The sequence below is a fragment of the Loxodonta africana genome, chromosome Y (assembly GCF_030014295.1).
Source record: "Loxodonta africana isolate mLoxAfr1 chromosome Y, mLoxAfr1.hap2, whole genome shotgun sequence".
Classification (NCBI taxonomy): Eukaryota; Metazoa; Chordata; class Mammalia; order Proboscidea; family Elephantidae; genus Loxodonta; species Loxodonta africana.
The window spans coordinates 24992322-25018891 of NC_087370.1; the positions used below are offsets into that span (position 1 = coordinate 24992322).

The 26570-nt window shown below is 45.4% G+C and overlaps 1 protein-coding gene across 2 annotated transcripts in view; it reads right to left on the reverse strand.

Moving 5' to 3' along the window:
• Positions 1-530: 530 nt before the first annotated feature.
• Positions 531-26570, reverse strand: part of LOC135229052 (CD99 antigen-like) — a 40840-nt gene continuing 14800 nt past the window's right edge. The window contains exons 2-10 of one of the 2 annotated variants that reach the window (XM_064278817.1): positions 24769-24801; positions 22330-22374; positions 19147-19188; positions 17975-18043; positions 15670-15723; positions 12870-12908; positions 11816-11929; positions 2414-2467; positions 531-1103 (exon numbers count right to left, since the gene is read on the reverse strand). In XM_064278817.1, the coding sequence (XP_064134887.1) occupies positions 1075-1103; positions 2414-2467; positions 11816-11929; positions 12870-12908; positions 15670-15723; positions 17975-18043; positions 19147-19188; positions 22330-22374; positions 24769-24801 (479 nt within the window). In that variant the 3' untranslated portion in view covers positions 531-1074. Of the gene's footprint in view, positions 1104-2413; positions 5797-11815; positions 11930-12869; positions 12909-15669; positions 15724-17974; positions 18044-19146; positions 19189-22329; positions 22375-24768; positions 24802-26570 lie in introns of those variants that run through there. The other variant, XM_064278818.1, reaches the window with a different exon arrangement.

The window sequence follows — 26570 nt, forward strand, 5'->3', positions numbered from 1 at the left end:
TGAGTGCAGAGAGTATCTCAATGTAGAAGAATAGCTGTATCCGTGGGAGTATCTGGATATAGACTACTTGGGTGCAGGTGAGTATCTGGATGCAAGATACAGGTGAGCGTCTGCATATGGGTGAGTTTTTGGATGTAGGAAGTATCTGAGTGCAGGAAATGGATGCAGGCGAGTGTCTCAGTGCAGGGAGTATCTGCGTGCATGGGAGTATTTGGATATAGAGGACTACCTGGGCACAGGTGGGTATCTGGATGCAGGTATCTTGATGTAGAGGAGTATCTGGATACAGCTGAATATGTAGGTTCTGGGAGTATATGCATGCACAACGTATCTGGGTGTAGGGGAGTGTCTGCGTGCCAGGAGTACCTGTCCCTGACGTGGTAAGACAGCCAAAAGAAAAAGAGAAAGGACACCTTAGCTTGGAGCTCCATCTTTAAGCCTCCAGGAAGGGAGCAGGGAATCTGCCTGTTAATTTCTACAGCCTTCTTTCGGGAAGTCATCAGAAAGCAAAACACTCACGTAAACGATACTTGGTTTCTACTTTTTCTTTTTTATTAGTCTGGTATGTATCAAAACTCTTAACCAAGAAAACAACTATGGCGGTAACAAATGGAGGACTCGCCTCACTTAAAAACAAAAACAAAAACAAAAACAAAAACCAATGGCATGTAAATTTCAGATGCGTTCAATTTACAGGCAATTTATACAGGAGTACAGGGTCGGGAGTCCCTGAGTCAGGGTGGTATTTGAATGACTGGGACTTTATAATGGTCTGCTTTTCACATCCCACGGGAAACACCCGAGGGCTTTGGAGAAAGAGCCCAAGTTCCTTTTAGATAGAAAATTCCTCGTTAGTAAACATCATTGACCCAGCAGGGCAGCAGGCAAAGCACGTCTTAGGATTAAAACAAACAAACAAAAAAACCCCAATGTGAGCAAAGCGGTGGGGGGACAGGATGGGGCTCCTCCCAGCTTGTCTCTGCCCGTCAGGAGGTGGTGTACTTGGGGAATAGCAGAAGTCCGTCTTCTGACCCGGCGGTGAACACCTGGGTTGTTTTTTGCTGCCGGGACTCTTTAGACTTTGTCTAGAAGACTGTGTTGAACTGCCGGGTCAAAGAGAAAAAAAACAGAATTTAAATAGACAAGAAAAGGGAGTTTTAAAAGTCTTTAAATCCCTCAGGACAAATACTGCATGATTTCAGTGACATATCTAGAATAGATAAATGCATTCTAAACTCCCAAGTAAGATGGGTGGTTGCCAAGGGGTTGGGACGATTCCTCGGATGGTGCGAATGGTGAATCGCTTGACTACTAGCTGAAAGGGTGGAGGTTCGAAACCACCCAGAGGCGCCTTGGAAGAAAGTCCTGGCCATCACCTTCTGAAAGGTGATAGCCTTGAAAACTATACGGAGCACACTTCTACTCAGCACCCATGGGGTCTCTATGAGTCCAACTTGACGGCAACTAACAGTAACAACAACAAAGTGTTGGGAAGACAGAAGGATCATTGCTTAAGGAGTGCAAGTTTCTGCTCGGTGCAATGGAAAAGTTTTGGTTCTACAGAGATGAGAGCTGTACAACACGATGAATGTAATTAACCCCACTGAATTGTGCACTGAAAAACAGCTAAAACAGTAAATTTCACGTCACCTATGTATTAGAAAAATAGCTGCTGTCAAGATGCCTGGCGACCCCGTGTGTGTCAGAGTAGAACTGTGCTCCATGGGGTCTTCAATAGGTGATTTTTCAGAGGCAGATTGCCAGGATTTTCTTCTGTGCCGCCTCTATCTGGACTCAAACCTCCAGCCTTTCATATTAACTGAAGAAAGGTCAGGTGATCTACTTTAGAAAGTGAGCCAGTGAAAACCCTACGGATCACAATTGGTAACCAATTGTGAAGACGGCACAGAACTGGGCAGCCTTTGGTTCTGTGGCGGGTGGGGCCGCAGTGAGTCCCGGCCACTCATAAGCAGCTAACAATTACTGTACTTTTACTCATATGGCGCATATTTGTTTTACGCAAATAGCGCATATTTGTTTGTCAACCACTCCTTCCCCCCAAAGGTATTTTCATAAGCGTGCTATGCTAATTTTTTTTCACAGCAACATGTAAAAAAACTGGCATAGCGGCTTGCAAAAATACCTCGTGGAGGGAAGGAGCAACTGACAAACAAATGTAGAAGGTGCGCGTTATTTGTGTAAAACACGGCAGTTTGGCTCTGAACCTTAAAGCCCCAGATATTGTATACGTGGTCTCCTGAATGCATTCCGTTGAAAACAATGAGGCATAAACACATTTCAAATAATTAAACAGAGTTGAGCAAGTGGACAGGACAGCGGGACCTCAGTCCCATTGGTGGAAATAACACCCCAGCCCTGTGGAGCTTAGCTGGCCTCCTGTGTCCTTCCTTACCACGTGGCTCTGCCTTGTCTTGAATGTTCTCCATGTTCACGTCACCTTGTTCCCCTGAAAACAAGAAGAAAACACCCATATCTGAATGCAACAGAGAACACGTGCCTGCGAAATACATGTAAGTCATCTTATGTTTCTTTGAAGAGACAAAAACCATCTTGTGTGTTAGAATAGAACTGTGTGTTAGAGGAGAACTGTGCTCCACAGGGTTTTCAATGCCTGGTATTTTTCGATGTAGATCTCCAGGCCTTTCTTCTGAGGTGCCTCTGGGTGGACTCGAACCTCAGAGCTTTCAGTTAGCAGCCAGGCATGTTAATTGCTTGCACCACCCAAGAATCTCAGGAAAAGACAGCATAAGTCTAAACCCTAAGACCAAAGAGGTTCTTTTCATCCGTGTTTAGCAGCCAACCATTCTGCTGCTGTGTATGACTACTTGGCTGTATTTTTCCATACATGGTGCAGGAGTAAATGGTATTAATTAGTGGAACCCAAGCAATTTTGTTTTTCACTACATACACAGTAGCTTTCTTCCCCCTGAAAACCGAAGTACAAGCACAAGGAAACCCCCTACATTCAAACATGGACATGTATCTTTGAAAATGGTGACCCCCATGTCACGGAGTACAACTGCCCCCATAGGGTTTCCTTGGCTGTAATCTTTATGAAGCCAGGTTGCCAGGCCTTTCTTCCGCAGCACCACCACGTAGGCTCAAATCACCATCTGTTAGGTTAGCAGCTGATCGCAAACTGCTTGCGCCACCTGGGGAACTGTATTGATCAGATAAAACCAAACCAGTTGCTGTCACGTCGATGGGGACTCATAGCAGCCCTACAGGACACAGTAGAACTGTCCCCCATAAGGTTTCCAAGGAGCGGCTGGTGGATTCGAACTGTCGACCTTTTCGTTAGCAGCTAAGCTCTATATGCATATAAAATTTGTGCCAACCAGGAACCCAGAATCACCCTGAGCGCAATGGGTTTGGATTTTTTGGTTTTCTCTATGAAAAAACCTTACTTGTAACTGTGCCCAGTCCTCCTCAAAAGTCAATAAAGAGAATCTTCGCAGGGTAGTATGTTTCGGCGTCTGGGACAAGCGGACATTTTCCGCTACCACCTGATTGCTATTCTCCGGGGGGAGTTCGGCCCTCTAGCCGTCCTACCCACCTCCCTCAGGTGCAAGCTGAGTGGCAGCGTGTAGACACAGACTGCCCCAAACTGCCCTGGTCATCAGGGGAAGTTCAACCCACAGCAGGCCCTGAAGACAAACACAGAAACCCTCACTGCTGAAATACTCCATACAGCGTCTCCTCCTGTGGGCAGCACAGGACATACTGTGTTGTTCCTTTAATTTCCCAGACCTGAGCAGTGACAGGGTAGGAACCCCGTTGAAACCGAAATTTAAGAAAGTCAAATTTGAAGAAAATCCAAACAGTACTAATAGCTATCTTACAAAAGGGAGAATGTCTGCCCTCTACCCCACCACCCTGTCTGCCCACCCCTCTCCAGGTACAAGCGACTGTTGAGACATCTCTCCAACAAGTTTGCAGGCCACGTTTATACCCCTTGATAAAAACCAGGGCTTAAAGAACTGGAAAATAAATCCAAGAGGCGTGAGAGATTGACAGATAAAACATTTATTTCTTGGCTGCACTGTGGCTAATGAAAACATAAGCTACGCATTTCAAACAGCAGAGAAACCATTGAATACACAACAATTCATTTTCCATTGATGAAACTTTAGTATGTGTGAAGCTGTCCCACTTCTGAGGTTAAAATACCTCCGTGGACACGTGTGTACAGTCTGTGTCACTGCAACTTGTAATTAATTTGGATGAAATGATGCAGTGACGTAACCCCTTCTTCCAACCACGAAATGATGGTTAAATGCTAACGAGTCCAAGGTTCTAAGATAAAAACGAACCGCTGACGAGGAGAGTTCAAAGATATTTGTGAAAACAACCAAGGAGGTGACCGCAGAGGGTATTTTTTTCTGCAGGCAGAGGAGGCGGTCAGCTGTCAACACAGGCAAATTCTAACCTTGCGTTCACTTCATAGGACAAGAATTCCTTCCTAATAGGCACTGTGCAAGGTTCAGAGGCAAAGCCATTCTAACTGGGCTGAGGAAGACGATACAGATCCTGACTATGTTTACGAAAAAAAGCCCATTTGAAATCATAAAGTACCACGAGACCAAAACACAGCTGGGAAGCCTTCACCAGCTTTGCCCGGTCTGTGGCAATAAAGTTGGCGCCCGTTCCCTGCCCTGCTGACCGATGCATTGGGAGGAATGGAACTGGGGGTGACGAGCCTAAACAATACATGGAAGCTAGCCGCTCCATTTCTTCCTGTTGTATTTAAGTTTTTTAAAAAGTGCATTTATCTTCCCTTTCTGAAGCTACTTGTGCATGAATATAATATATATGCAATGTAATCACCTCTCATGATGTAACATAACGTAATGCAATGTAATCACTTCCCATAATGTAACCTAATGGACTTCTATAATGTAACGCAATGTAATGACCTCCCGTAATGTAACCTAATGGACTTCTATAATGTAATGCAATGTAATCACTTCCCATAATGTAACATAATGAACTTCCATAATGTAACGCAATGTAATGACCTTCCATAATGTAACCTAATGGACTTCTATAATGTAATGCAATGTAATCACTTCCCATAATGTAACATAATGAACTTCTATAATGTAACGCAATGTAATGACCTTCCATAATGTAACCTAATGGACTTCTATAATGTAATGCAATGTAATCACCTCCCATAATGTAACCTAATGAACTTCTATAATGTAATCTAATCTAATCACCTTCCATAATGTAATGTAATGCGATGTAATCACCCTCCATAATGTCATTTAATGTAATCACTTTCCATAATGTGATGTGATGTAATGGCCTTCCACAATGTAATGTCATGTAATATAATCACGTTCCATAATGTGATGTGATGTAATGTAATGACCTTCCATAATGTAATGTAATGTTCTTCCCTATGTAATGTAATGACACTGCATAATGTAATGTAATATAATATAATTGCCTTCTGTAATGTAATACAATATAACGTAATCATCTTTCATAATGTAATCGCCCTTCATAATGTAATGTAATCAATTTCCATAATGTAATATAACAAACTTCTTTGCATTAAGAAGGCAGGTAACACACAGAATTCAAAGTATGAAATTTGCTGAGAATCATACCGCTACACTGGTTTTCTAGAACAAGAGAGGAGAGTAATAATTGCAAAGTCTGCTTTAAGGGTAAGGACTCTGAGTCTTGGAGATAAACATTTATCAGGCCAGGTTGGTCTTGCCTCCTGGGCAGGGTTTCCTCCTTGTGCCTAGGTCTTCGACTCATCTGCAATGGAAGGTTGGAAAGAAGAAAGTGAGCTTTGGGTTGGTTGGCTCCAGGTGGGGCTGAGGCTCCAGGAAGCATCAGCTGTTAGAAGGCCATTCCTTGGGCTCAGAAGTCAAGGGATGAAGGCTTAGAGACCCAGGTAAACATGAAGCAAGAACTGGAAGTTCTGAGTGGAAACCAAAACAGAGAAAGGAAGGGAGGGAGAGAGGGAAGGAGGAAGAGAGAAGGGGGAAAAACAAGAGAAAGAGAAGGGAGGGACGGAGTGAGGGAGGGAAAGGGAGGGAGGGACAGAGAGAGGGAGGGAGACAGACAGAGGAAGAGAGATAAATAGACAAGGAGAAATTGAGATAAAGAAATAGAGAAGTATATAAAGAGATAAAGAACAAAAGAGAAAGAACAGAGGGAGGAAGGAGAAAGAAGGAAGGGAGAGAGGAAAGAAGGAGGGACGGAGGAAGGAAAGAAGGAAGAAGGCAGGGATGGAGGAAGGAAAGAAGAAAGGAGGGAGGGAGGAAGGAGGGGAGAGGGAAGTGGGCTAGCCAGAGGCTCATTCCATTAAAGCACAGGAAATCTGCCATCAGCCCTGAGACGCTGTAAACAAGAACCCATCAGCACAACAAAGACAGTGTCATCAGCACCAAGTGGTAACAGACAAAGGCCGGGCTCCACGTGGTCAGCGCCTGCACAGGTTACTTGAAGCAAAAGCCCCGACATGCAGACAAAGCCCAGAGCCCGGCCCAGCAAACAGCCTCAACACGCCAACGTACAGCTCAAGTAAGACCCAGGGGCTCAAACAGAGCAGTGATCGCAAAGCTGCAGTGGACTGGGCAACGTTTCCTTCTGTTCTTCGTGGGGTCGCTACACTCACAGAACTACAAGTTCAAATCTTTAGAAATAAGGGACAGATTGCCTACGAACTCTCCTATGAAACTCGCCTGTGAAAGTTCAGAATCCAGTTTGGGATTATCTAAAAGGCTCATCTTAATGTGCCAAATAGGAGTCCCAGGTGGTGCAAACAGTGAACTGGCTGGCCCTCAAAATGAAAGGTGGGCAGTTCGAGTCCACCCAGAGGCGCCTCAGAAGAGAGACCTGGAGATATACTTCTGAAAAGCCAACCGTTCAAATCCCATGGAGCACAGTTGTGCTCTGACACACCTGGGGTCACCATGAGTCAGCATCGATTCAATTGCAATTGCTTTGGTATTTTTTGGAATGTGTCTAATAACTTGAATTAACATTACAATTTTATCTCTGTTCATAAAGAGATGTAACGGAGTCAAGCATTACATTTATCTTACAACACCAATATAAAAACCAAACTGTGCTTCGGAGTAGTCAGAAGGATACTTCCTATGTCTGAATTTGGTTCTTGGCTTTTTATAGGAGAACCCAAAAAACCCAGTGCCGTCGATTCCGACTCATAGTACAGAGGAGAACTTCCCCATAGAGTTTCCAAGGAGCGCCTGGTGGATTCAAACTGCTGACCCTTTGGTTAGCAGCCCTAGCACTTAACCACTACGCCAACAGGGTTTATAGGAGAGTTATGGCTAATTTCAGTGTGAAGGCTGAGCTGAATTTTAGTGCTGGACACAAAAGCCCTAATTCCTCAAGTTACAATCACCAACCTTCTTCACTCCTTACACCTTGCTTATTTCTTCTTTTGTTTTGCTCTCTGCATTGATCATTGACCTCTTGAAAACTAAAAAGCAAACCAAGACTTAAAAAAAAAAAATCGCACTATATGTTAATTTAGTCTAAGAAGAATGAAAAACTGCAGAAAATATTCCACGAAAATTAACACAGCCTCTCGATAGTGTGTATACGAGTCTCTGGGCAGTGCAAACCATGAATGCTCTCAGCTGCTAACTGAAAAGTTGGAGGTTCAAGTCTACCCAGAGGTGCGTCAGAAGAAAGGCCTGGCAATGTACTTCTGAAAAACGAGCCACTGAAAACTCTATGGAGCACAGTCCTACTTTGACACACGGGGTCGCCGTAAGCCGGAGTCAACTCGATGGCAGGTGAATTGGTTTGGTCGTTTTTCTCTGCTATACAAATTTAATTCCAACTGCCCTGAGCCAATTCTTCTAGAAGAATGCTCTTATCTTTAAAAATTGCAAGGCAATGATTTCTACCCAGAGGGAGCCTTCTTTCTTCATGATCTACCCTCCCTGCAATGGACAAAATGCTTCATTCCCCAAAGATGAAGACCCAGGGGTGGGGGACACTTGGGTTTTTCTTTTCCCGATCCAATTTCCACACTTGGAAGCCAAGCCTGTTAAGATTCTTGGTTCCTTCCCCCAGGTCCTGTGTTTCAGGATTTGACTACAGAATAAACCAGTTTGCTATGGAGTGAACGGTGACTCTTAGCAACCCCATGGGTGCCAGAGCGGAGCTGGGCTCCACAGGGTTTTCAGTGGCTGATGTTTTGGACACAGATCGCCTACTTTTTGGTAGCAGCCGAGAGGGTTAGTTGTTCGTAGCAACCAGAGACTCTCTGATTACAAAATGCTGTTGCGGTTGTTAGGTGCCATCCAGTCGGTTCCAACTCACAGCTACCCTATGAACAACGGAGTGAAATGCTGCCTGGTCCTACACCATCCTCACAGTCGTTGCTGTGCTGAACCCATCGTTGAAACTCCTGTATGATTCCATTTCATTGAGGGTCTTCCTCTTTTTTGCTGACCTACTTTACCAAGCACGATGTCCTTCTCCAGGGACTGGTCCCTACTGAGAACTTGTCCAAAGTACATGAGACAAAGTCTCACCATCCTTACTTCCAAGGAGCATTCTGGTTGTCCTTCTTCCAAGACAGATTTGTTTCTTCTTCTGGCAGTCCATAAGCAAAAAACTAAACCCGTTGCCTTCAAGTCAATTCTGACTCATAGAGACCCTATAGGACGGTGTGGAACTGCCCCATAGGGTTTCCAAGTAGCAGCTGGTGGATTCGAACTGCCGACCTTTAGTTAGCAGCCTGAGCTCTTAGCCACCACTTCTTCCAAGATAGACCTGTTTGTTCTTTTGGCAGTCCATGGTATATTCAATATTCTTTGCCAACACCATAATTCAAAGGCATCAATTCTTCTTCAGTCTTCCTTACTCATTGTCCAGCTTTCCCATGCATATGAGGCAATCAGAAATACCATGGCTTGGGTCAGGTGCACCTTAGTCTTCAAAGTAACATCTTTGCTTTTCAACACTTTAAAGAGGTCCTTTGCAGCAGATTTGCCCAATGCAATGCATCTTTTGATTTCTTGACTGCTGCTTCCATGGCTGTTGATTGTGGATCCAAGTAAAATGAAACCCATGACAACTTCAATCTTTTCTCTGTTTATCATGATGTTGCTCATTGGTCCAGTTGTGAGGATTTTTGTTTTCTTTATGTTGAGGTGTAATCCATGTTGAAGGCTGTGGTCTTTGATCTTCATCAGTAACTGCTTCCAGTCCTCTTCACTTTCAGCAAGCAAGGTTGTGCCATCTGTGTATCGCAGGTTGTTAATGAGTCTTCCCCCAATCCTGACGCTGTGTTCTTCTTCATACAGTCCAGCTTCTCGGGTTATCTGCTCAGCAGACTACAGAACCGCCTAAGTCCCAGACACAAGGTAACTGAACTGTTTTGCAACCGCAGGATACAATTTGGGTTCATCCAAAGATTTCCAACAAGTAACAGATCTGAGACTTGTTTGTTTAAAGCAAAGCCTTCATCGCTGTCTGGGATTTTCAAAGGACCAGGAGCAACTCAAATAAAATAGCATGCAGCCTCCCTTTTGGGCAGCTCCTACACCTGTCCAGTATCAGACTCTACCTGTAGAAGCTTCAGGAAGAGAACAAAAACTATAATGTAAAAGGAAAAACGGTGACAGAGGCAGGAGGGAGGGGGAAGAGGGACTCACTGCTTAGAGGGCACTGAGGTTCTGTAAAATGTGACGGAAAATGATGGAAACGGATAGCGTGACGGTGGCATGACAAAATGAATGTGATCAATGTCACTGACGTGCACACGGAAAAAGTGCCGAAATGGCAAATCCTTTTTATATGTATATCACAGTCCCCGGAGAAGGACATCATGCTTGGTAAAGTACAGGGTCAGCAAGAAAGAGGAAGACCCTCAATGAGACGGATTGACACAGTGGCTGCAACAATGCGCTCAAGCATAACGACCATCGTGAGGATGGTGCAGGACCAGGCAGTGTTTCGTTCTGTTGTGCATGGGGTCACTATGAGTTGGAACGGACTCAACGGCATCTAACAACAACATACATACATACATACGTGTATATATACATATATATACACATACATATATACACACACAAATAAACTCATTGCCATCAAGTAGATTCCAACTCACAGGGACCATATAGGACAGAGAGCGGCTCAATAGGGTTTCCAAGGTTATAATGTTTATGGAAGCAGACTGCCACATCTTTCTCCCCAGGAGCAGGTGGCAGGTTCGTACCTCTGATCTTTCAGTTAGCAGTGAGCACTTAACACACTGTACCACCAGGGCACCTTTATATGTATATATACACTTGACATGATAAATAAAAAAGGAGAAACAAATTTACTTCCACCAATTCTCTATGAAAATGAGGAAGACCCTTGATGAGGTGGATTGACACAGTGGCTGCAACAATGAGCTCGAACATAGCAACGATTGTGAGGATGGCACAGGACTGGGCAGTGTTTTGTCCTGTTGTACATAGGGCTGCTATGAGTCGGAACCTAACAACAACATACACACATATATATACACATATACATATATAGATTTCTCTCAAAAACCCACTACCATCAAGATGATTGCAACTCATAGTGACCTTACAGGACAGAGTAGAACTGCCCCATTGGGTTTCCAAGGCTGTAATCTTTACAGAAGCCAACCGCCACATATTTCTCCCGAGAAGCGGCTGGTGGGTTCAAAGCTCCGACCTTTTGGTTAGCAGCTGGGTGCTTCACCCACTGTGCCACCAGGGCTCCTTCTATATATACATCCCTACATATTACCACAATCAAGCAATCGATCAATAAGGAGAAACAAATGGACTTCCACTGATTCTCTAAGAATTTAATTTCTCAGCTATTTCTAGGGGAAGCACAAGAAAAAGGTGTGTTTCGCTTTTTCTTCTTTTCTCCTCATTCCGATCTTAGGTTTTCCGGAGGCACCTCCTGGAATTTGCTCACCTCTCCATTTGGGAACCACTCAACCCTTGCTCCCAATCCACCAAGTAAACACTGCGTCCCGAGTGCCTGCCAGGTGGAAGACACCAGGTCCCAGGTGGGAAATAGGACTCAATCTGCAGCCTCACGCCTTCACGGAGCCGCAGAAAACCTACAGCGAATGTATCGTGATCCCACCGCTTTGTAAACGCAAACAAGGCTGTGGGGTTCTGGGGTGGAATCCTCACCTTCCATGCGGGAGACCTGGGTTCAATTCCCGGCCAGTGCACTTCATGCGGAGCCACCGCCCACCTGTCAGTGGAGGCTTTCGTGTGGCTGTGAAGCTGAACAGGTTTCAGCAGAGCTTTCAGACTCAGGTAGACTAGGAAGAGAGGCCTGGCGATCGACCTCTGAAACTCAGTGAAAATGCCGTGGATTATAATACTCCAATCCACAAGGGACCCTGGGAACAGGGCAGTGTTTCATTCTGTCGTGCGTGGGGTCGCCACGAGTCGGGGCGGACTCAGCGGCGGCTATGAACAATACACACACACACACACACACACGCGAGCAGTGTCACCCATGGTGGGCAGGTTTCAGTGGAGTTTCTGGAATAAGACTAGGAAGAACGGCCAGGTGGGCAACTTCTGAAAATGAGCCAATGGAAACTCTATGGATCACAACAGTCTGATCTGCAAGCAATCATAAGGAGACCACAGGACTAGGCAGTGTTTCGGTTCACTGAGCATAGGGACCCACGAGTCAGGGCTGGCTCAAAAGCAGCAAACAACGGCAGCAACAATAACCACAATAGCACAGATGTGAAACCCAAGAACTGGAGTGGTTAGTAACTTGGACACCTTACCATTTTCTTTGAAGCACAACTTCTTTTTCTGGTAAGCAATGAAGCTGGAAACAGCCCCGGCCACAGCAACCACTATGGTCCCTATGATCCCAGGGATGACCCCAGGGGAGTCACCTGTGGAAGGAAGCGCAAGGCATCATGATTGGGAGCACTGGTGGGGAGAATATGCCAGGACGGGCACCTGGTGGAGAATCTTGGTCGTGAGAGACACACGAAATAACCAAGGGTTATGGGCTGTATTGTGTCCTTCCCAAAATGTGCTGGAATTGTAACTCCTATACCTGTGGATGTAATTTAATATAACACAATGTAATGTAATGATCTTCCATAATGTAATGTAATGCTCTTCCATGATGTAATGCAAGGCAATGACTTTCCACAATGTAATGTAATCATCTTACATAATATAATATAACCTAATGATCTTCCATAATGTAATGCAATGACCTTCCATAATGTAATGCTCTTCCATAATGTAATGCAATGTAATGACCTTTCATAATGTAATGTAGTCATCTTCCATAATGTAATGTAATAACCTTCTATAACATAATGTGACCCAATGCCCCTCCATAAAGTAATGTAATGACCTTCCATAATGCAATGTAATATAATATAGACCTTCCCTAATATAATGCAATTACCTTCCATAATGTAACCTAGCATAATGTAATGACATTCCATAATGTAATGTAATATAATGTAATGACCTTCCCTAATATAATGTAATCACCTTCCATAATGTCATCTAGCATAATGGAATGTATAATCAATCAGTTGAGGTCATACCAGTGCAGGGTGGGTCCTAAACCTAAAAACCTCTGAGTTATATAAGGAGCAGAACAGACTGAGAGAAGTACACAAGAGGACGACAGAAGCCATGTGACGATCGCCCGGAAGCCAAGGAGTGCCCCACACTGAGTAATCATCCTTCCCGTTGGCATCTCTACGATGATGGCGAAAACTCTAAAGGTTACGTCTTGAACAATTTAAGCCACTTTTCTCAGCATGAACAGGAGATCCAAAGAAAGGCATCAGAACCGCGTATACGTACCCTGCTGGTTCCCGTCATCTCTGTGGCTCCCCCCTCCACCTGCAAGACAGGACGAAGGCTTGTCAACAATGCGCTGGCAAGGCGTTTGGTAAAGACGAACTCATACCAGACGTAGATGGTACCCAATATCAAAGAATAAGGATACGCAAAAAAGTAAACCAGTTGCCATCACGTTGACTCCCGCCCACGGTGACCCCATTGTACGTCAGGGTAGAACTTTGCTCCATAAAGTTTCCAGTGGCTGATTTTGTGGAAGTACATCACCTGGACTTTCTCCGTGGCGCCTCTGAGTGGACTCGAACCTCCAACCTTTCAGTTACTCGTCAAGCGCTTAACTCTTTGCATCACCCAGGGAGTCCACAGTGCAGGAGTATTATTTTACAAGAACAACCAATGGGATAACCCAAATGCCTAATGATGCAGGATTGTTAAATGAATTTTAACATGAAGGGGAAGACTCGGCCTAAGGGGGAAGATGGGAAAGCCATGTGCGAGTGAACTCTTTGCACCTCTCTGGGAAGTCACCTTTGGGAGAGGAACGCACCTCTGTGAACAGCAGGTGACAATGTGAAAAACCTTTACCCCGTTTTATTGCTATTCACCGTTCATGCGCAGTTCTTGAAGAAGAAGAAGACGACAGCCAGGGCTCAGTGATGGAGCAGGAAATCAAGTATTTCCCAGGACCAGTGAAGAAGGCCCAGTTTGTACCTGGGGCACGGGCATCACAGGAGTTAGTGAGATGCACATGTCATTATACCTGCAGGAAGGTACCATTCTTTTTTTTTTTTTTTCAAGGAACAGACATTTATTTCCTCACAGTTTAGAAGGCTAAAAGTCCGGATTTAGGATACCAGCTCTAGGGGAAGGCTCTCACTCTTCATCGACTCTGGGGGAAGGTCCTTGTCTGTCTTCAGCTCCTGTCCCTCAGTTCCTCAGCCATCTCCACATGGTGAGATATCTATCTCCCTCCATCTGTGCTTCCTTGAATCTATGCCTAATCAGCTCTTTTTTTTTTTTTTTGTGCTTTAAGTGAAAGGTTACAGCTCAAGTTAATTTCTCATACAAAAATTTATACACATATTGTTATGTGACACTAGTTGCAATCCCTATAATGTGACAACACACTCCTCCTTTCCACCCTGGATTTCCCCTGTCCGTTCAGCCAGCTCCTGCCCCCCTCGGCCTTCTCATCTCGCCTCCAGACAGGAGCTGCCCACTTAGTCTCATGTGTCTACTTGAGCCAAGACGCTCACTCCGCACCTGTATCATTTTCTGTCTTACAGTCCAGTCTAATCTTTGTCTGAAGAGTTAGCTGCAGGAACGGTTTTAGTTTTGGGCTAACAGAACGTCTGGGGGCCATGGCTTCGGGGGTCCCTCCAGTCTCAGTCAGACCATGAAGTCTGGTCTTTTTACGTGAATTTGAGTTCCGCACCCTACTTTTCTCCTGCTCCTTCAGGGACTCTCTGTTATGTGCCCTGTTAGGGCGGTTACTGGTGGTAGCTGGGCGCCATCTAGGAAGGTACTGTTGTCCTCTGTCCAGGGGAAGGTGGAGAAGAACTAAGTTTAGAATGTAAATAACCCTACCAGGAAGCAGTGGGATCAAGACTGAAGCCCCAAACCAAGGCGGGTGACAATCTCTTTCCACCTCAAGAGAGCTACCCCCAGCTCAAGCTCTCGTATAACCCTGGTAGAGGAGACCCTGAAAAGTTTGTGTCCAGCTACGTGTTCATATTCATCAAGACACTGCTGTCCGCCATCCTGTGGTCAAAGTTCTAGAGAGAGGCAGGAAACCTGCTCTCTATTGTAACGCTGCAGCTGGGGCCGCTTGGGTGGGTCTCTCTTCTCCCGTCTTTGGCCTTCTCTTTCCACATTCATTCAATGAGTATTTAAAATATGAAATATCTCCACACTTAAATTCAGTGAGTATTTAAAATAGGAAACCGTGGCGAGTGCCTCGGTGGTGCAAAAGGTGGACACGCTCGGCTGCTCACCCAAGGTTGGAGGCTCCAGTCTACCCAGAGGAGCCTCAGAAAAAAAGGCCTGGCCATCTACTTCTCAAGAGTTAGCGATTGAAAACACTATGAAGCACAGATCTACTCTGACGCACGTGGGCTCAGGGTGAGTCAGTTGGAATAGACTCCATGACAACGGTTTTTTTTTTTTAAATATTGTTGTTGTTGAGAATATACCCAGCAGAACGTATTCTAACACTTTCTACACGTACAATTCAATGACATTGACGACATTCTTCAAGTTGTTGGACCATTTTCACCCTCCTTTTCTGAGTTGTTCCTCCCCCATTCACATAAACTCACTGCCCCCGAAGCTTCCTATCTCATCTTCTGAGTTGCCGTTGTCAATTCGATCCCCTATAGATAGACCTTAAAAGAGCACGATACCCATGACAGACATTCCTTACTAGTGAAGCTAAACTATTGTTCAGTTTTAAAAAGACTTGAGGGGCTACTTCTGTTTTCAGGTTTAAAGATTATCTCAGGGCAATAGTTTCGGGGGTTCACCCAGGCTAGTGGTGTTTTCTGAAGGGTATCCATCCCGCCGACCTCCATACCCTGGAGAGGGAAGGAGGCCTTCTGAACCATGAACACAGGTCTGGGGCCAGCCTCTGGGGGGCAGATTTTGCATTTCCCAACCCCTAACGCACCTGCATAGACAGAGACCCCACCCCTTGGCTGTGGTGGTTTTCCTGAGGACTAAGAAGGACGAACCTGCAGCAGTTCTGCAGAGCAGCCGGGCCATGTGGCTGGAGGGAAACGACACAGAATGAAGCTAGACACCCTACCTTCGCCGGACGTCCCAAATGTCCCATCAGCGAGGTCAGCATCTGAAAAGCCACCTTTGGAGACAAACCACAGCATCACTGTTCACGTGGAAAGTACCGAGAGGGTCTACATATCATGGGATGAAGGGAAACCATCACAGGACTCAAAAGCAGATTTGGGGTGCTGTGGAATGAATTTGGTCACCCCTCCAAAGTTGTGCTGAAGTCCTAACTCTGGTACCTGAAAATATGACCCTTTTGGAAATCAGGGTTTGTTATGGATTGAATTGTGTCCCCCAGCATATGTCCTGGAATCGTAACCCCTGTACTGGTGGATGTAACCTCATTTGGGAATAGGGTTTTTTTTTTTTTCTCTTGTTACATTTATGAGGCCATAGCCGTGCAGAGGCCAATCACTTTTAAGATATAAAAGGGCAGAGTAGGCACGGAGAGAAGCAAGCAGAGATGGGAAAATAGATGCCACGTGGAGATCACCCAGGAATCAAGGACCAGGCACTGAAAGAGACAAGGACCTTCCCCCAGAGCTGACAGAGAGAGAGTCTTCCCCGAGAGCCAATGCCTTGAATCGGAACTTCTAGCCTCCTGAACTGTGAGAAAACGGATTTCTGTTCTTGGAAGCCACGCGCTGGCGGTGTTTCTGTTACTGGGGCGCTAGAGGACTCGGGCGGGACCCCAACAAAAGTTCTGCAGGAAGGAAGCAGGCTTTCAAATACGCAGTTACAGTGAACCCTGGTCCTATTTTAAAGCTCCTGAAATTCATTCTACCTGAAACTCTGCCACTAAAACCTGAAAAAGATGGGACAGAAAATAGAAATCACAGGCACCTCCTGTTGACGACTATAAATATCAGCAGTAACCGGGAGAAACGGACGCATCAGAAGTCTGAACCCCGTGGAAAAATCTAAATTTTACAAATATGTCAACCACTCTCCCAGTATGTACAAAAGACAGACTTTTTTTTTTTTCCTTATAAATGTTTTCATTTAAATCGACATACGGTATGCTGGAAGGAATGACCACCAAAATGGTAACAGCATTTTTTTTCATCGTATTAGGGTATGGAACACCGTTATATTTTTCTGTGGAAAAAGATGAAAACAAATACATAAGGAAAAAAAAAAAATGGAGGTTTCAGCAGCTGTTCCATGCAAAAAACTGGGGCCATTCAGACTTTCTCTGAGAATAAAGAGTCAGAAAAGCTGATTTAAATGGTCCCCAGCAGCGGGTTAAAACTTACTAACTTCTCGACAGGGTATGTACAAGCTGATACTTTTCTCCATTATCCATTCTACATATTTAAATTCCTGTAAGCCATCTTTTAAAGATTCTACAACACGGAAAGACACCCCTGGTGGCCCAACCATTAAGCGCTCAACTACTAACCAAAAGGTAGGCTGTTCGAACCCACCCAGCGGTTCCTTGGAAAAAAAGACGTGGCAATCTGCTTCTGGTAAAGACCACACCCTAGGAAACCCTATGGGGCAGTTCTACTCTGTAACATATGGGGTCCTTATGAGTCGGAATTGACTGTACACCACCCAATCGTGAACAACAACTATAGAACGTTGGAAATAAAACCAGCAGCAAACTAAACGTCCAACGCAAACCAAACATATCCTTTTGAAAACTAGGTTTTCTATGACTTGAAATTTGTAATTACCTTGTACCAAGAGTTAACCAGAAGCACGTGTGTTTTAGTTACCTAGAGCTGCTATAACAGAAAGACCGCAAGTGGACGGCTTTAACAAACAGAAGTTTATTCTGCCACAGTCTAGGAGGCTACAAGTTCGAATTCAGGGTGCCAGCTCCAGGGGAAGGCTTTCTCTCTGTCGGCTCTGGCGGTAGGTCCCTGCCATAGATCTTCCCCTGGTCTAGCAGCTTCTTAGCACAGGGACCCCGGGTCCAAAGGACTCGCTCTGCTCCTTGCTCTTCTTTCTTAATGACAATGAGGTCTTTCTTTCTCCCTGCCCACCTCTCTCTTTTATATCTCAGAAGACATTGATGCAAGACACAATCTGATCCTGTAGACTGAGTCCTGCCTCGTTAACATAACTGCCTCTAACCCTGCCTCATTAACATCATAGAGGTAGGATTTACAACACAGGATAATTACATCAGATCACAAAATGGAGGACAACCACACAATGCTGGAAATCACAGCCTAGTCAAGCTGATACACATTTTTCAGGGGACACAATTCAATCCATAACAACATACTAATCTGAAATGAACTGCTCTCAGATGAAACAGAAATCAGAGAAGTCCGAGGAACACCCAAAGGGCCCGAGGAAGGAGAGGGTCTTACCGGAGGAGCCGGGCTGGCGAGGGTTTGGCTCCGGCTTTGGTTTGGGTGGATTAGGCTGTGCGGGGTCATCTGTTCATGAAAGATGAACGTTACAATCGTAAGCAATTTGAAATCAAAACAACAAAACCTCAGTTAGATCTCATGCTTTGTCACGGTAGGGATATACATACACATAGCCACTTGCCAGTATATCTCCATCGCCTTGCAGACACAATCAACCCAGTTGTCACTGAGTCGACGCCGACTCATGGTGCCCCATGTATGGGCCAGAGTAGAACTGTGCTCCATAGGGTTTTCAGGGGTGATTTTTCTGAAGTAGATCTCCAGATCTTTCTTCCAAGGTACCTCTGGGTAGATTCAAACTGCCAACCTTTTGGTTGACAGTGAGCATGTTAACCTTTCCAACAGAAACTAAAGCAAAAGTCGGACGAGCTGTAGAATCTGTGGGACCCAGTGAAAAATGAAAAGGTGGGGCTCTTTGTTCAAACTTTATTAAGAATTCCAAGACGGCACCGCAGGGGGGTACCCCAACGCAGGGTCCCCTTCTGGGCGTGAGTACACACATTACGTGGTTATGAAGCTCCCCTTGGCAGTGGTACTCATATTTGCCTTTGTCATTCCACAGCTTGTTAGAGGTTTAACGTTCAAATACGTACATCAGTAAAAATAAAACCACGACAATAACGAAATACCGATTCTCCATGTTTTCAGTGTAGAAACTGATTCTTGATATCATTTAAAACAAATAAGGCTCTTTTGAGGCAGTGCTTGTTCAGTGGTAGAATTCTCGCCTTCCATGCGGGAGACCTAGGTTCAAATCCTGGCCAGTGCACCTCATGTGCGGCCAACACTCATCTGTGGGTGGAGGCTTGTGTGTTACTGTGACGCTGAACAGGTTTCAGCAGGGCTTCTAGACTAAGACCAGGAGGAAAGGCCTGGCAATCAATGTCCAAAACATCAGCCGATAAAAACCCTATGGACCATAACAGTCTGATCCAAGCCAACCACGAGGATAGTGCAAGACCGGGCAGCGATTCGTTCTGCGGCGCGTGGGGTCGGCATGAATCAAGGTTGGCTCAACGGCAGCTAACAACAACAACGAGCCTTTTAAAAATGATAACAGTTTGGTGACAAGGATTTGGTGACATAGAAGAAGTAAACTATATACTCACATTCCCCTCCACTAAGGGCATCTTCTAAATTTAAGTCTTGTCCTAGAGAGGGAAAAGGATTGTTAGTATTGAAGTTGTGAGTGGAAGGAGCGAGGGGTGCCCTCCTGCACAGACGCACCCTGAGTTCTCACATCCCCAGAATATTTTTCTGAGTTTCACTCTGCCCCAGTCTCCAGGTGCTGCTATAACAGAAGTACCATGTCTTAGTCATCTAGCGCTGCTATGACAGAAAATACCACAAGTGGATACCTTTAACAAACAGAAGTTTATCTTCTCACAGTAAAGTAGGCTCTAAGTCTGAATTCAGGGTGTCAGCTCCATGGGAAGGCTTTCTCTCTCTGTTGGCTCTGAAGGAAGGTCCTTGTCCTCAATCTTCCCCTGGTCAAGGAGCTTCTCAGGTGCAGGGACCCCGGGTCCAAAGGACGCACTGTGCTCCCGGCACTGTTTTCTTGGTGGTGTGAGGTCCCCTGTCTCTCTGCTGACTTCTCTCTTTTATATCTCAAGAGATTGCCTCAAGACACAATTGAATCCTGGAGGTTGAGTCCTGCCTCACTAAGACAACTGCCACCCATCCTCCCTCATTAACACCATAGAGGCAGGATTTACACCATATAGGAAAATCACACAATACCAGGAATCATGGCCCAGCTCAACTGATACACACATTTTGGGGGGACATAATTCAATCTGTGACATACCACAAGTGGGGGGCTGTCATGAACAGATACTTATTTTCTCACAGTTCAGGAGGCTAGAAGTCTGAATTCAGGGCACCAGCTCTAAGTGGAAGGCTTTCTCTCTCTGCCGGCTCTGGGGGAAGTCCCTTTCTCTTCAGCTTCTGTTCCTCGGCTCCTTGGTGAAGTCCACGAGGCATCTGACTTACCCACATTTGAACAGGCTCCCTGTGTATCAGACCTGCTCCTTATAACTCAGAAGTCATGAGGGTTAGGACACACCCTACGCTGATATGGCCTTGTTAGCATAGCAAAGAAACCCCTGTTCCCAATTGAGATCACGACCCCAGGTAAACCCGAAACCCGATGCCATCGAGTTGATTCCGACTCATAGGGAAACCCTATAGGACAGAGTAGAATTGCCTTATAGGGTTTCCAAGGAGTTCCTCGTGGATTCGAACTGCCAACCTTTTGATTAGCAGGCATAGCTCTTAACCACTGCACCACCAGGGCCCCCCGGTAAAGGCTACAGCCTTGGAAAGCCTATGAGGGAGGTTCTGCCCATCCTATAGGGTTCCTATGAGTCCGAATGGACTCGACAGCAACAGATTTGGCTTTCTGGTTTATTAACTTTATTTTTTAATCAGATGGAGATAAGAGCTGAGCAACTTCTGGCATTGATTTTACTCCGGGTGGCCAGCTGTTATGCATTGAATTGTGTCTCCCCAAAATATGTATCGGAATCTTAACCCATATACCTGTGGATATGATCCTATTTGGAAATAGGGTTTTCTTTGTTACGGTAATTAGATCATAATTGAGTTAGGTGGGCCCTAAATCTAATCAATTCTGAGTTATACAAAGAAAAGACTAGATATGTGCACGTGCTCCCACCCCTGGGGGAAGACAGAAGCCATGTGAGAATGTTCTGCAAGCCAAGGAACCAAGGATCACAGGGGCTACCTACGAGGAAGGAAACAACATGGCCAAGACCCTGGTTTGGACTTCTAACCTCCAGAACTGTGAGAGCATAAACTTCTGTTCTTGAAAGCCACCCCCTTTTGGTATTTGTGTCATGGCAGCGCTAGGAGTCTAAGACACTAATCAACAATGACCACTGGCACAATTCCATTATCTGTCCATCCCATGGTGCAGTGGTTAAAACACTCCTCGACTGCTAACCAGAAGGATGGCAGTCTGAACCCACCCAGCGGCTCTGCCAAAGAAAGGCCTGACGATCGGCCCCCAGTAAAGATAACAGCCTAGGAAACCCTACAAAGCAGTTCTACTCTGTCATATAGGGTTGCTATGAGGTAGGCTGCTAACCAAAAGGTCGGCAGTTGGAATCCACCAGCCGCTCCTTGGAAACCCTATGGGGCAGTTCTACTCTGTCCTGTGGGGTCGCTGAGTCGGAACCGACTTGACGGCACCTAACAACAGCAACAACGTGAGTCGGAATAGACTCCATGGCAGCCTTTTTTTTTTGGTCCATTCCATTACTGACTTTTATTCGAAAGCGTCAATTATAACAAACAGTATGCCTGTCCTACAAGCTGAGGTCTGAGTTCACGGGTTATACGGGTGCCATCTCCCCAAGTATTCTCTCTGCCGGGAAGTGGACACCCCGAGACAGACTAACTCAGATGCTATTACGGACTGAATTGTGTCCCCTAAAAATGGGTGTCAACTTGGCTAGGCCATGATCCCCAGTATTGTGTGACTGTCCACAATTTTGTCATCTGATATGATTTTCCTATGTGTTGTAAATCCTAACCTCTGTGATGTTGATGAGGCAGGATTAGAGGCAGTTATGTTCATGAGGCAGGACTCAATCTACAGGATTAGGTTGTATCTTGAGTCAGTCTCTTTTGAGATATAAAAGAGAGAAGCAAGCAGGGAGACATGGGGACCTCATACCACCAAGAAAGAAGAGCCAGGAGAATAGCGCGCCTTTGGATGTGGGTCCCTGCACTGAGAACCTCCTTGACCAGGTGAATATTATTGACAAGGACCTTCCCCCAGAGCCGACAGAGAGAGAAAGCCTTTCCTTGGAGCTGGAGCCCCTTGACCAGGTGTATATTATTGACAAGAACCTTCCCCCAGAGCCGACAGAGAGAGAAAGCCTTCCCTTGGAGCTGGAGCCCTGAATTTGGACTTCTAGCCTCCTAGACTGTGGGAGAATAAACTTCTGTTTGTTGAAGCCATCCACTTGTGGTCCTTCCATTATAGCAGCACTAGGTGACCAAGACAGACCCTCAGAATAAAAGCAGCTGAAGAGGCTGTCAAACGACCCCAAAGCACTGCCCAGAGGTCTCTGCATGCATTACGGTCATCTCTGGACACAGGGTCAACATCACGGCACGATTCAACCACCGACCAGGTGACACCAGGCCCCTGTGGCCTCTCTCTTACTCACATTCACCTCAGCCCCACCCTGCTCTCGGGGGACCAGACATGACCGTAATGACCTCATCCCCCTCCTCGCACGCTGAGACCATTTCCTTCTTACCTGGTTGGGGCTTCTTGGGAGGTGCTGTGGGCTTCTTGTCATCCTCTGAAGAGAAAGAAACCCTGGTTAGTAAAACTTGCACCTGGAGAAAAGATTGTCCATTCTCAAGGACATTTCAGGTCCTTAAAAAAGCACCAGGGTTCACGGTAACACTGTTCCCAGTGGCCACAAGGTGGAAATAGCTCAAGTGTCCATCAGCAGAGGAATGAATAAACACAATGTGGAGCATCTATGTAAAATATCCACACAGTGGGATACTAACCCAAAAAAGAAAATGTTTTTTCATAGAGACCCTCTAGGACAGAGTAGAACTGCCCTTAAGGGTTAGTGGAATACGACTCAGTCAGCCTGAAGACTAAGGTGCGCCTGACCCAAGCCATGGTGTTTTCAGTCATCTCATATGCGTGTGAAAGCTGGATGATGAATGAGGAAGACTGAAGAAGAATTGACGCTTTTGAATTGTGGTGTTGGCAAAGAATACCGAATATACCGTGGGCTGCCAAAAGAACGAACAAATTCATCTTGGAAGAAGTGCAACCAGAATGTTCCTTAGAAGCAAGGATGGTGGAACCATGTCTCACATACTTTGGACATGTCATTAGGAGGGACCAGTCCCTGGAGAAGGACATGATGCTTGGTAGAGGGTCAGAGAAAAAGAGGAAGACCCTCAGCGAGATGGACTGACACCGTGGCTGCAACAACGGGCTTGAGCATAGCAAGGAATGTAAGGATGGTGCAGGACCAGGCAGTGTTTTGTTCTGTCGCACGTAGGGTCGCTGTGAGTTGCAACCACTGTGATGGAACCTAACAACAACAACAACTCAGGCATAAAGAGAAACGAAGCCTTGTTGCATGCCACACCATGGATGAACCGTGAAAACGTGATGTGGAGTGAAATAAGTCAGACACAAAAGGACAAATATTGTCTGATCACACTTACACAAAATGTCTACAATAGGCAGATGCTTAGAGACCTGCCCTTTGCAACAAGGTGTAGATTATAAATGAAATGAACGCACTTAGAACACAAAGCGGCCTGCCTTGCTTTACGGTTACCAGTTGCCAGGGAAAATCACAGGTGTTGGCAAGGATTTGGAGAAAACAGAACCCTCCACCACTGCTGTAGGGGTTGTAAAATGCTGCAGCCGCTGTGGAGAGCAGCTTGGTGGTTCCTCAAATAGCTGAACATACAACTACCACCCAAAACCGAACCAAACCAAACCCAAACCCTTGCTGTGGAGTCAATTCCCACTCACAGTGATCCAGCAATTCCATTCCTAGGTATAGACTCAGAAGTGAGAGCAGGAACACAAACAGAAATCTATATACCAATGTTCATTGCAGCAGGATTCACAATACCAAAAGGTAGAAATAACCAACTGTCCAGCAATAGATGAATGGATGAACACCGTGGGGTCCACCCACACAATGGAGCATCACTTGGCCATAAAGAGAAATGAAGTCCCGAGACGGGCCACAATGTGGATGAACCCTGAAAACGTATCCTGAGCGAAAGCAGTCAGTCATGAAGGACCACATACTATGTGATTTCTTTTATATGAAATGCCCAGAAAGGAAAATCCATAGAGACAGAAAGCAGATTAGTGGTTGCCAAGGGCTGAGGGCAGGACAGGGAATTGACTGCAAACAGGCTCATGAGAATTTGAGGTGACGAGGTGATGGACATATTATAAATGTACTAAAAATTGAATCGTACACTTAATCGTACACTTAAAATTGTACACTGCTCACAATAGCCCAAAGGTGGAAGCAACCCAAGTGTCCGTCAACAGACAAATGGACAAACACAACAGGGTCCACCCATACGATGGAGTATTACTCAGCCGTAAAGAGAAATGCAGCTGTCTTACACACCACCACGTGGATGCACCTTGCACTGTGTAGCTAAAAGACTGGCTCACAAAATAAAGACTATCACCCAGAAGTACTGTGCTCCTTTAAAAAAGTACTGAGATGAGACCCAACGGCCAACAATGACTTGAAAACAAAGGTGAGAAGGTAAGGGGGCAGGGAAGCTAGATGAATGGAAACAGGACCACCAGAATGGAAACAGTGAGAAGGTTCACGCATTGTGAGGAACGTAACCGAGGTCGCTGAACAGGTTGAGTAAAAATCGTTAAATGGAAACCTAAATTGCTATGTCAACCTTCATCAAAAACACAATATTATTTGAAAAAAAAAAAAAAACATATATATGTGAACCTTGAAAACATCATGGTGAGTGAAATAAGCCAATCACAAAAGGACAAATACTGTATGACACCATTTATATGAAATATCTTCAACAGGTAAATATACAGACACAGAAATTAGATTGCTAGTTATCCATCAAAAAATTCATGCATCCACATGTGAAAATATATTTACTGCGTTAAAATAAAACACTGTGTTTTCTAAAATGCTCTGATCATGACTTACCACCAAGAGCGTCGGACAAATCAAAATCTTGGCCTGGAAAAAAAAAAAAGAGTTACGTTAGCAATAAGAAAAATAAAAGGAAATTTGAAAATTAAGGAAATAATAAGAAATAGTATGCTGTTTTCCGGGATGTGGGGATTTGTGTGGTATTTATCAGCTTTTAAAAAATTATATAGGCGTTGTGAATTCTTTCCTCATTCTAAATATTCACTTTCATGCCTAAACATAAGACTACCTTTGCCTATTTTCACCATAATTTATTCCCTTGGTATGGCTTCGCAGAAATGAAAACAATGGGATAATCTTTGTGTATTATTCTTAAAAAGTAGATACATAACAATTTGCATACAATGGGAAAAAAAAACACCCACAAAAGGTAAAATGCTTCCTTTTTTTACCAACCTTTCCCTAACCACAAAAGCAAACTGTACTTGCCGTATAAATATTAAGACAATCCAGAAAAGCAGAGAAAGAGAAAAAAAAAGAAAAAGAATCTGTGAGTCTACAGAATAAGAAAACAGCCATGATCACAGTGCTATTGTTTATCTTACTGACATTAGTTGGTTTTAAAAATCCCAGTGTTATTTCTTCAAGGACATTGTTATGGATTAAACGTGTCCCCCAAAATACGTATCAATTTAGCTACGCCATGACTCCCAGGATTGTGTGGTCGTCCTCTATTTTATGGTCTAAAAGAGAGAAGCTAGCAGAGAGACAGGGAGACCTCATACCACCAAGAAAGAAGAGCCAGGAGCAGAGTGCTTCCTTTGGACCCGGGGTCCCTGTGCTGAGGAACTCCTAGACCAGGGGGCGATTGATGACAGGGACCTTCCCCCAGAGCCGACAGAGAGAAAAAGCCTTCCCTGGAAACTGACACCCTGAATTGGGACTTCTAGCCTCCTGGACTGTGAGAGGATAAACTTCCGTTTGTTAAAGCCATCCACTTGGGGTATTTCTGTTATAGCAGTGCTAGGTGACTAAGACAGATATCTTTGAAGGATTAAAGAAAAAGGCAAGCTTAAGGAAAATGTGAAATACCACTTGCACTGTCTGGTGGGTGAAAGGAGAGTGAAGGTCAAGCCTCTCCACCCTCAGGACTAGACGGAGGGCCACCTCTCAGCAAGCACTGGGTGGAAGCCTAACAGGGTGCCTCTGCACATTTGGGTGGCCCCAGTTCTACAGGCATGCTGTGTTCTGTAACTGTGGGTACGCGTATGCACACATGCATGTGAGTTTGTATATATGTGTGCAAGTGTTTGTATGTGTGTGCACGGTTTGAGTGTGAGCATATGTACATGTGTGTATATATGTAAATACACATGGGTGGGTGCTCCTGTACTGTATGTCCTGTGTGTATACGTTTGAGTGTGTGTGTGTGTGTGTGTGTGCGTGTGTGTGTCTGGGTAGCACCTTGTCTCGGGCCTGGACCTCCGTCCTGATCCCCGCTTCTCCCCTCCTCCGTCACCAGGCCCCCATACCCCCTCCACTGCATAGCTTCATCTGGGTCCCCTTATAACCACTGACTTAAGGCCCAGTTTCCCTAAAAAGCCACTTTCTCCACCAGCCCAACCTGCTCCCCCAGGCCCTCACTGTTCCAGGGGTCACCCTTGACCTTAGCACACTTGGCTGACCCCCTACACGTGTGCCTTACACAGTGGGGACCCAGCGGGGGCTGGCCTCCCAACCACCTTCAATGCCCTCTGGCCTTAGACAGTGGGGACCCAGAGGGTGCCGGCCACCCAACCACCTTCAGTGCCCTCAGGCTGAACCCCATGGCCTTACACAGTGGGGACCCAGAGGGG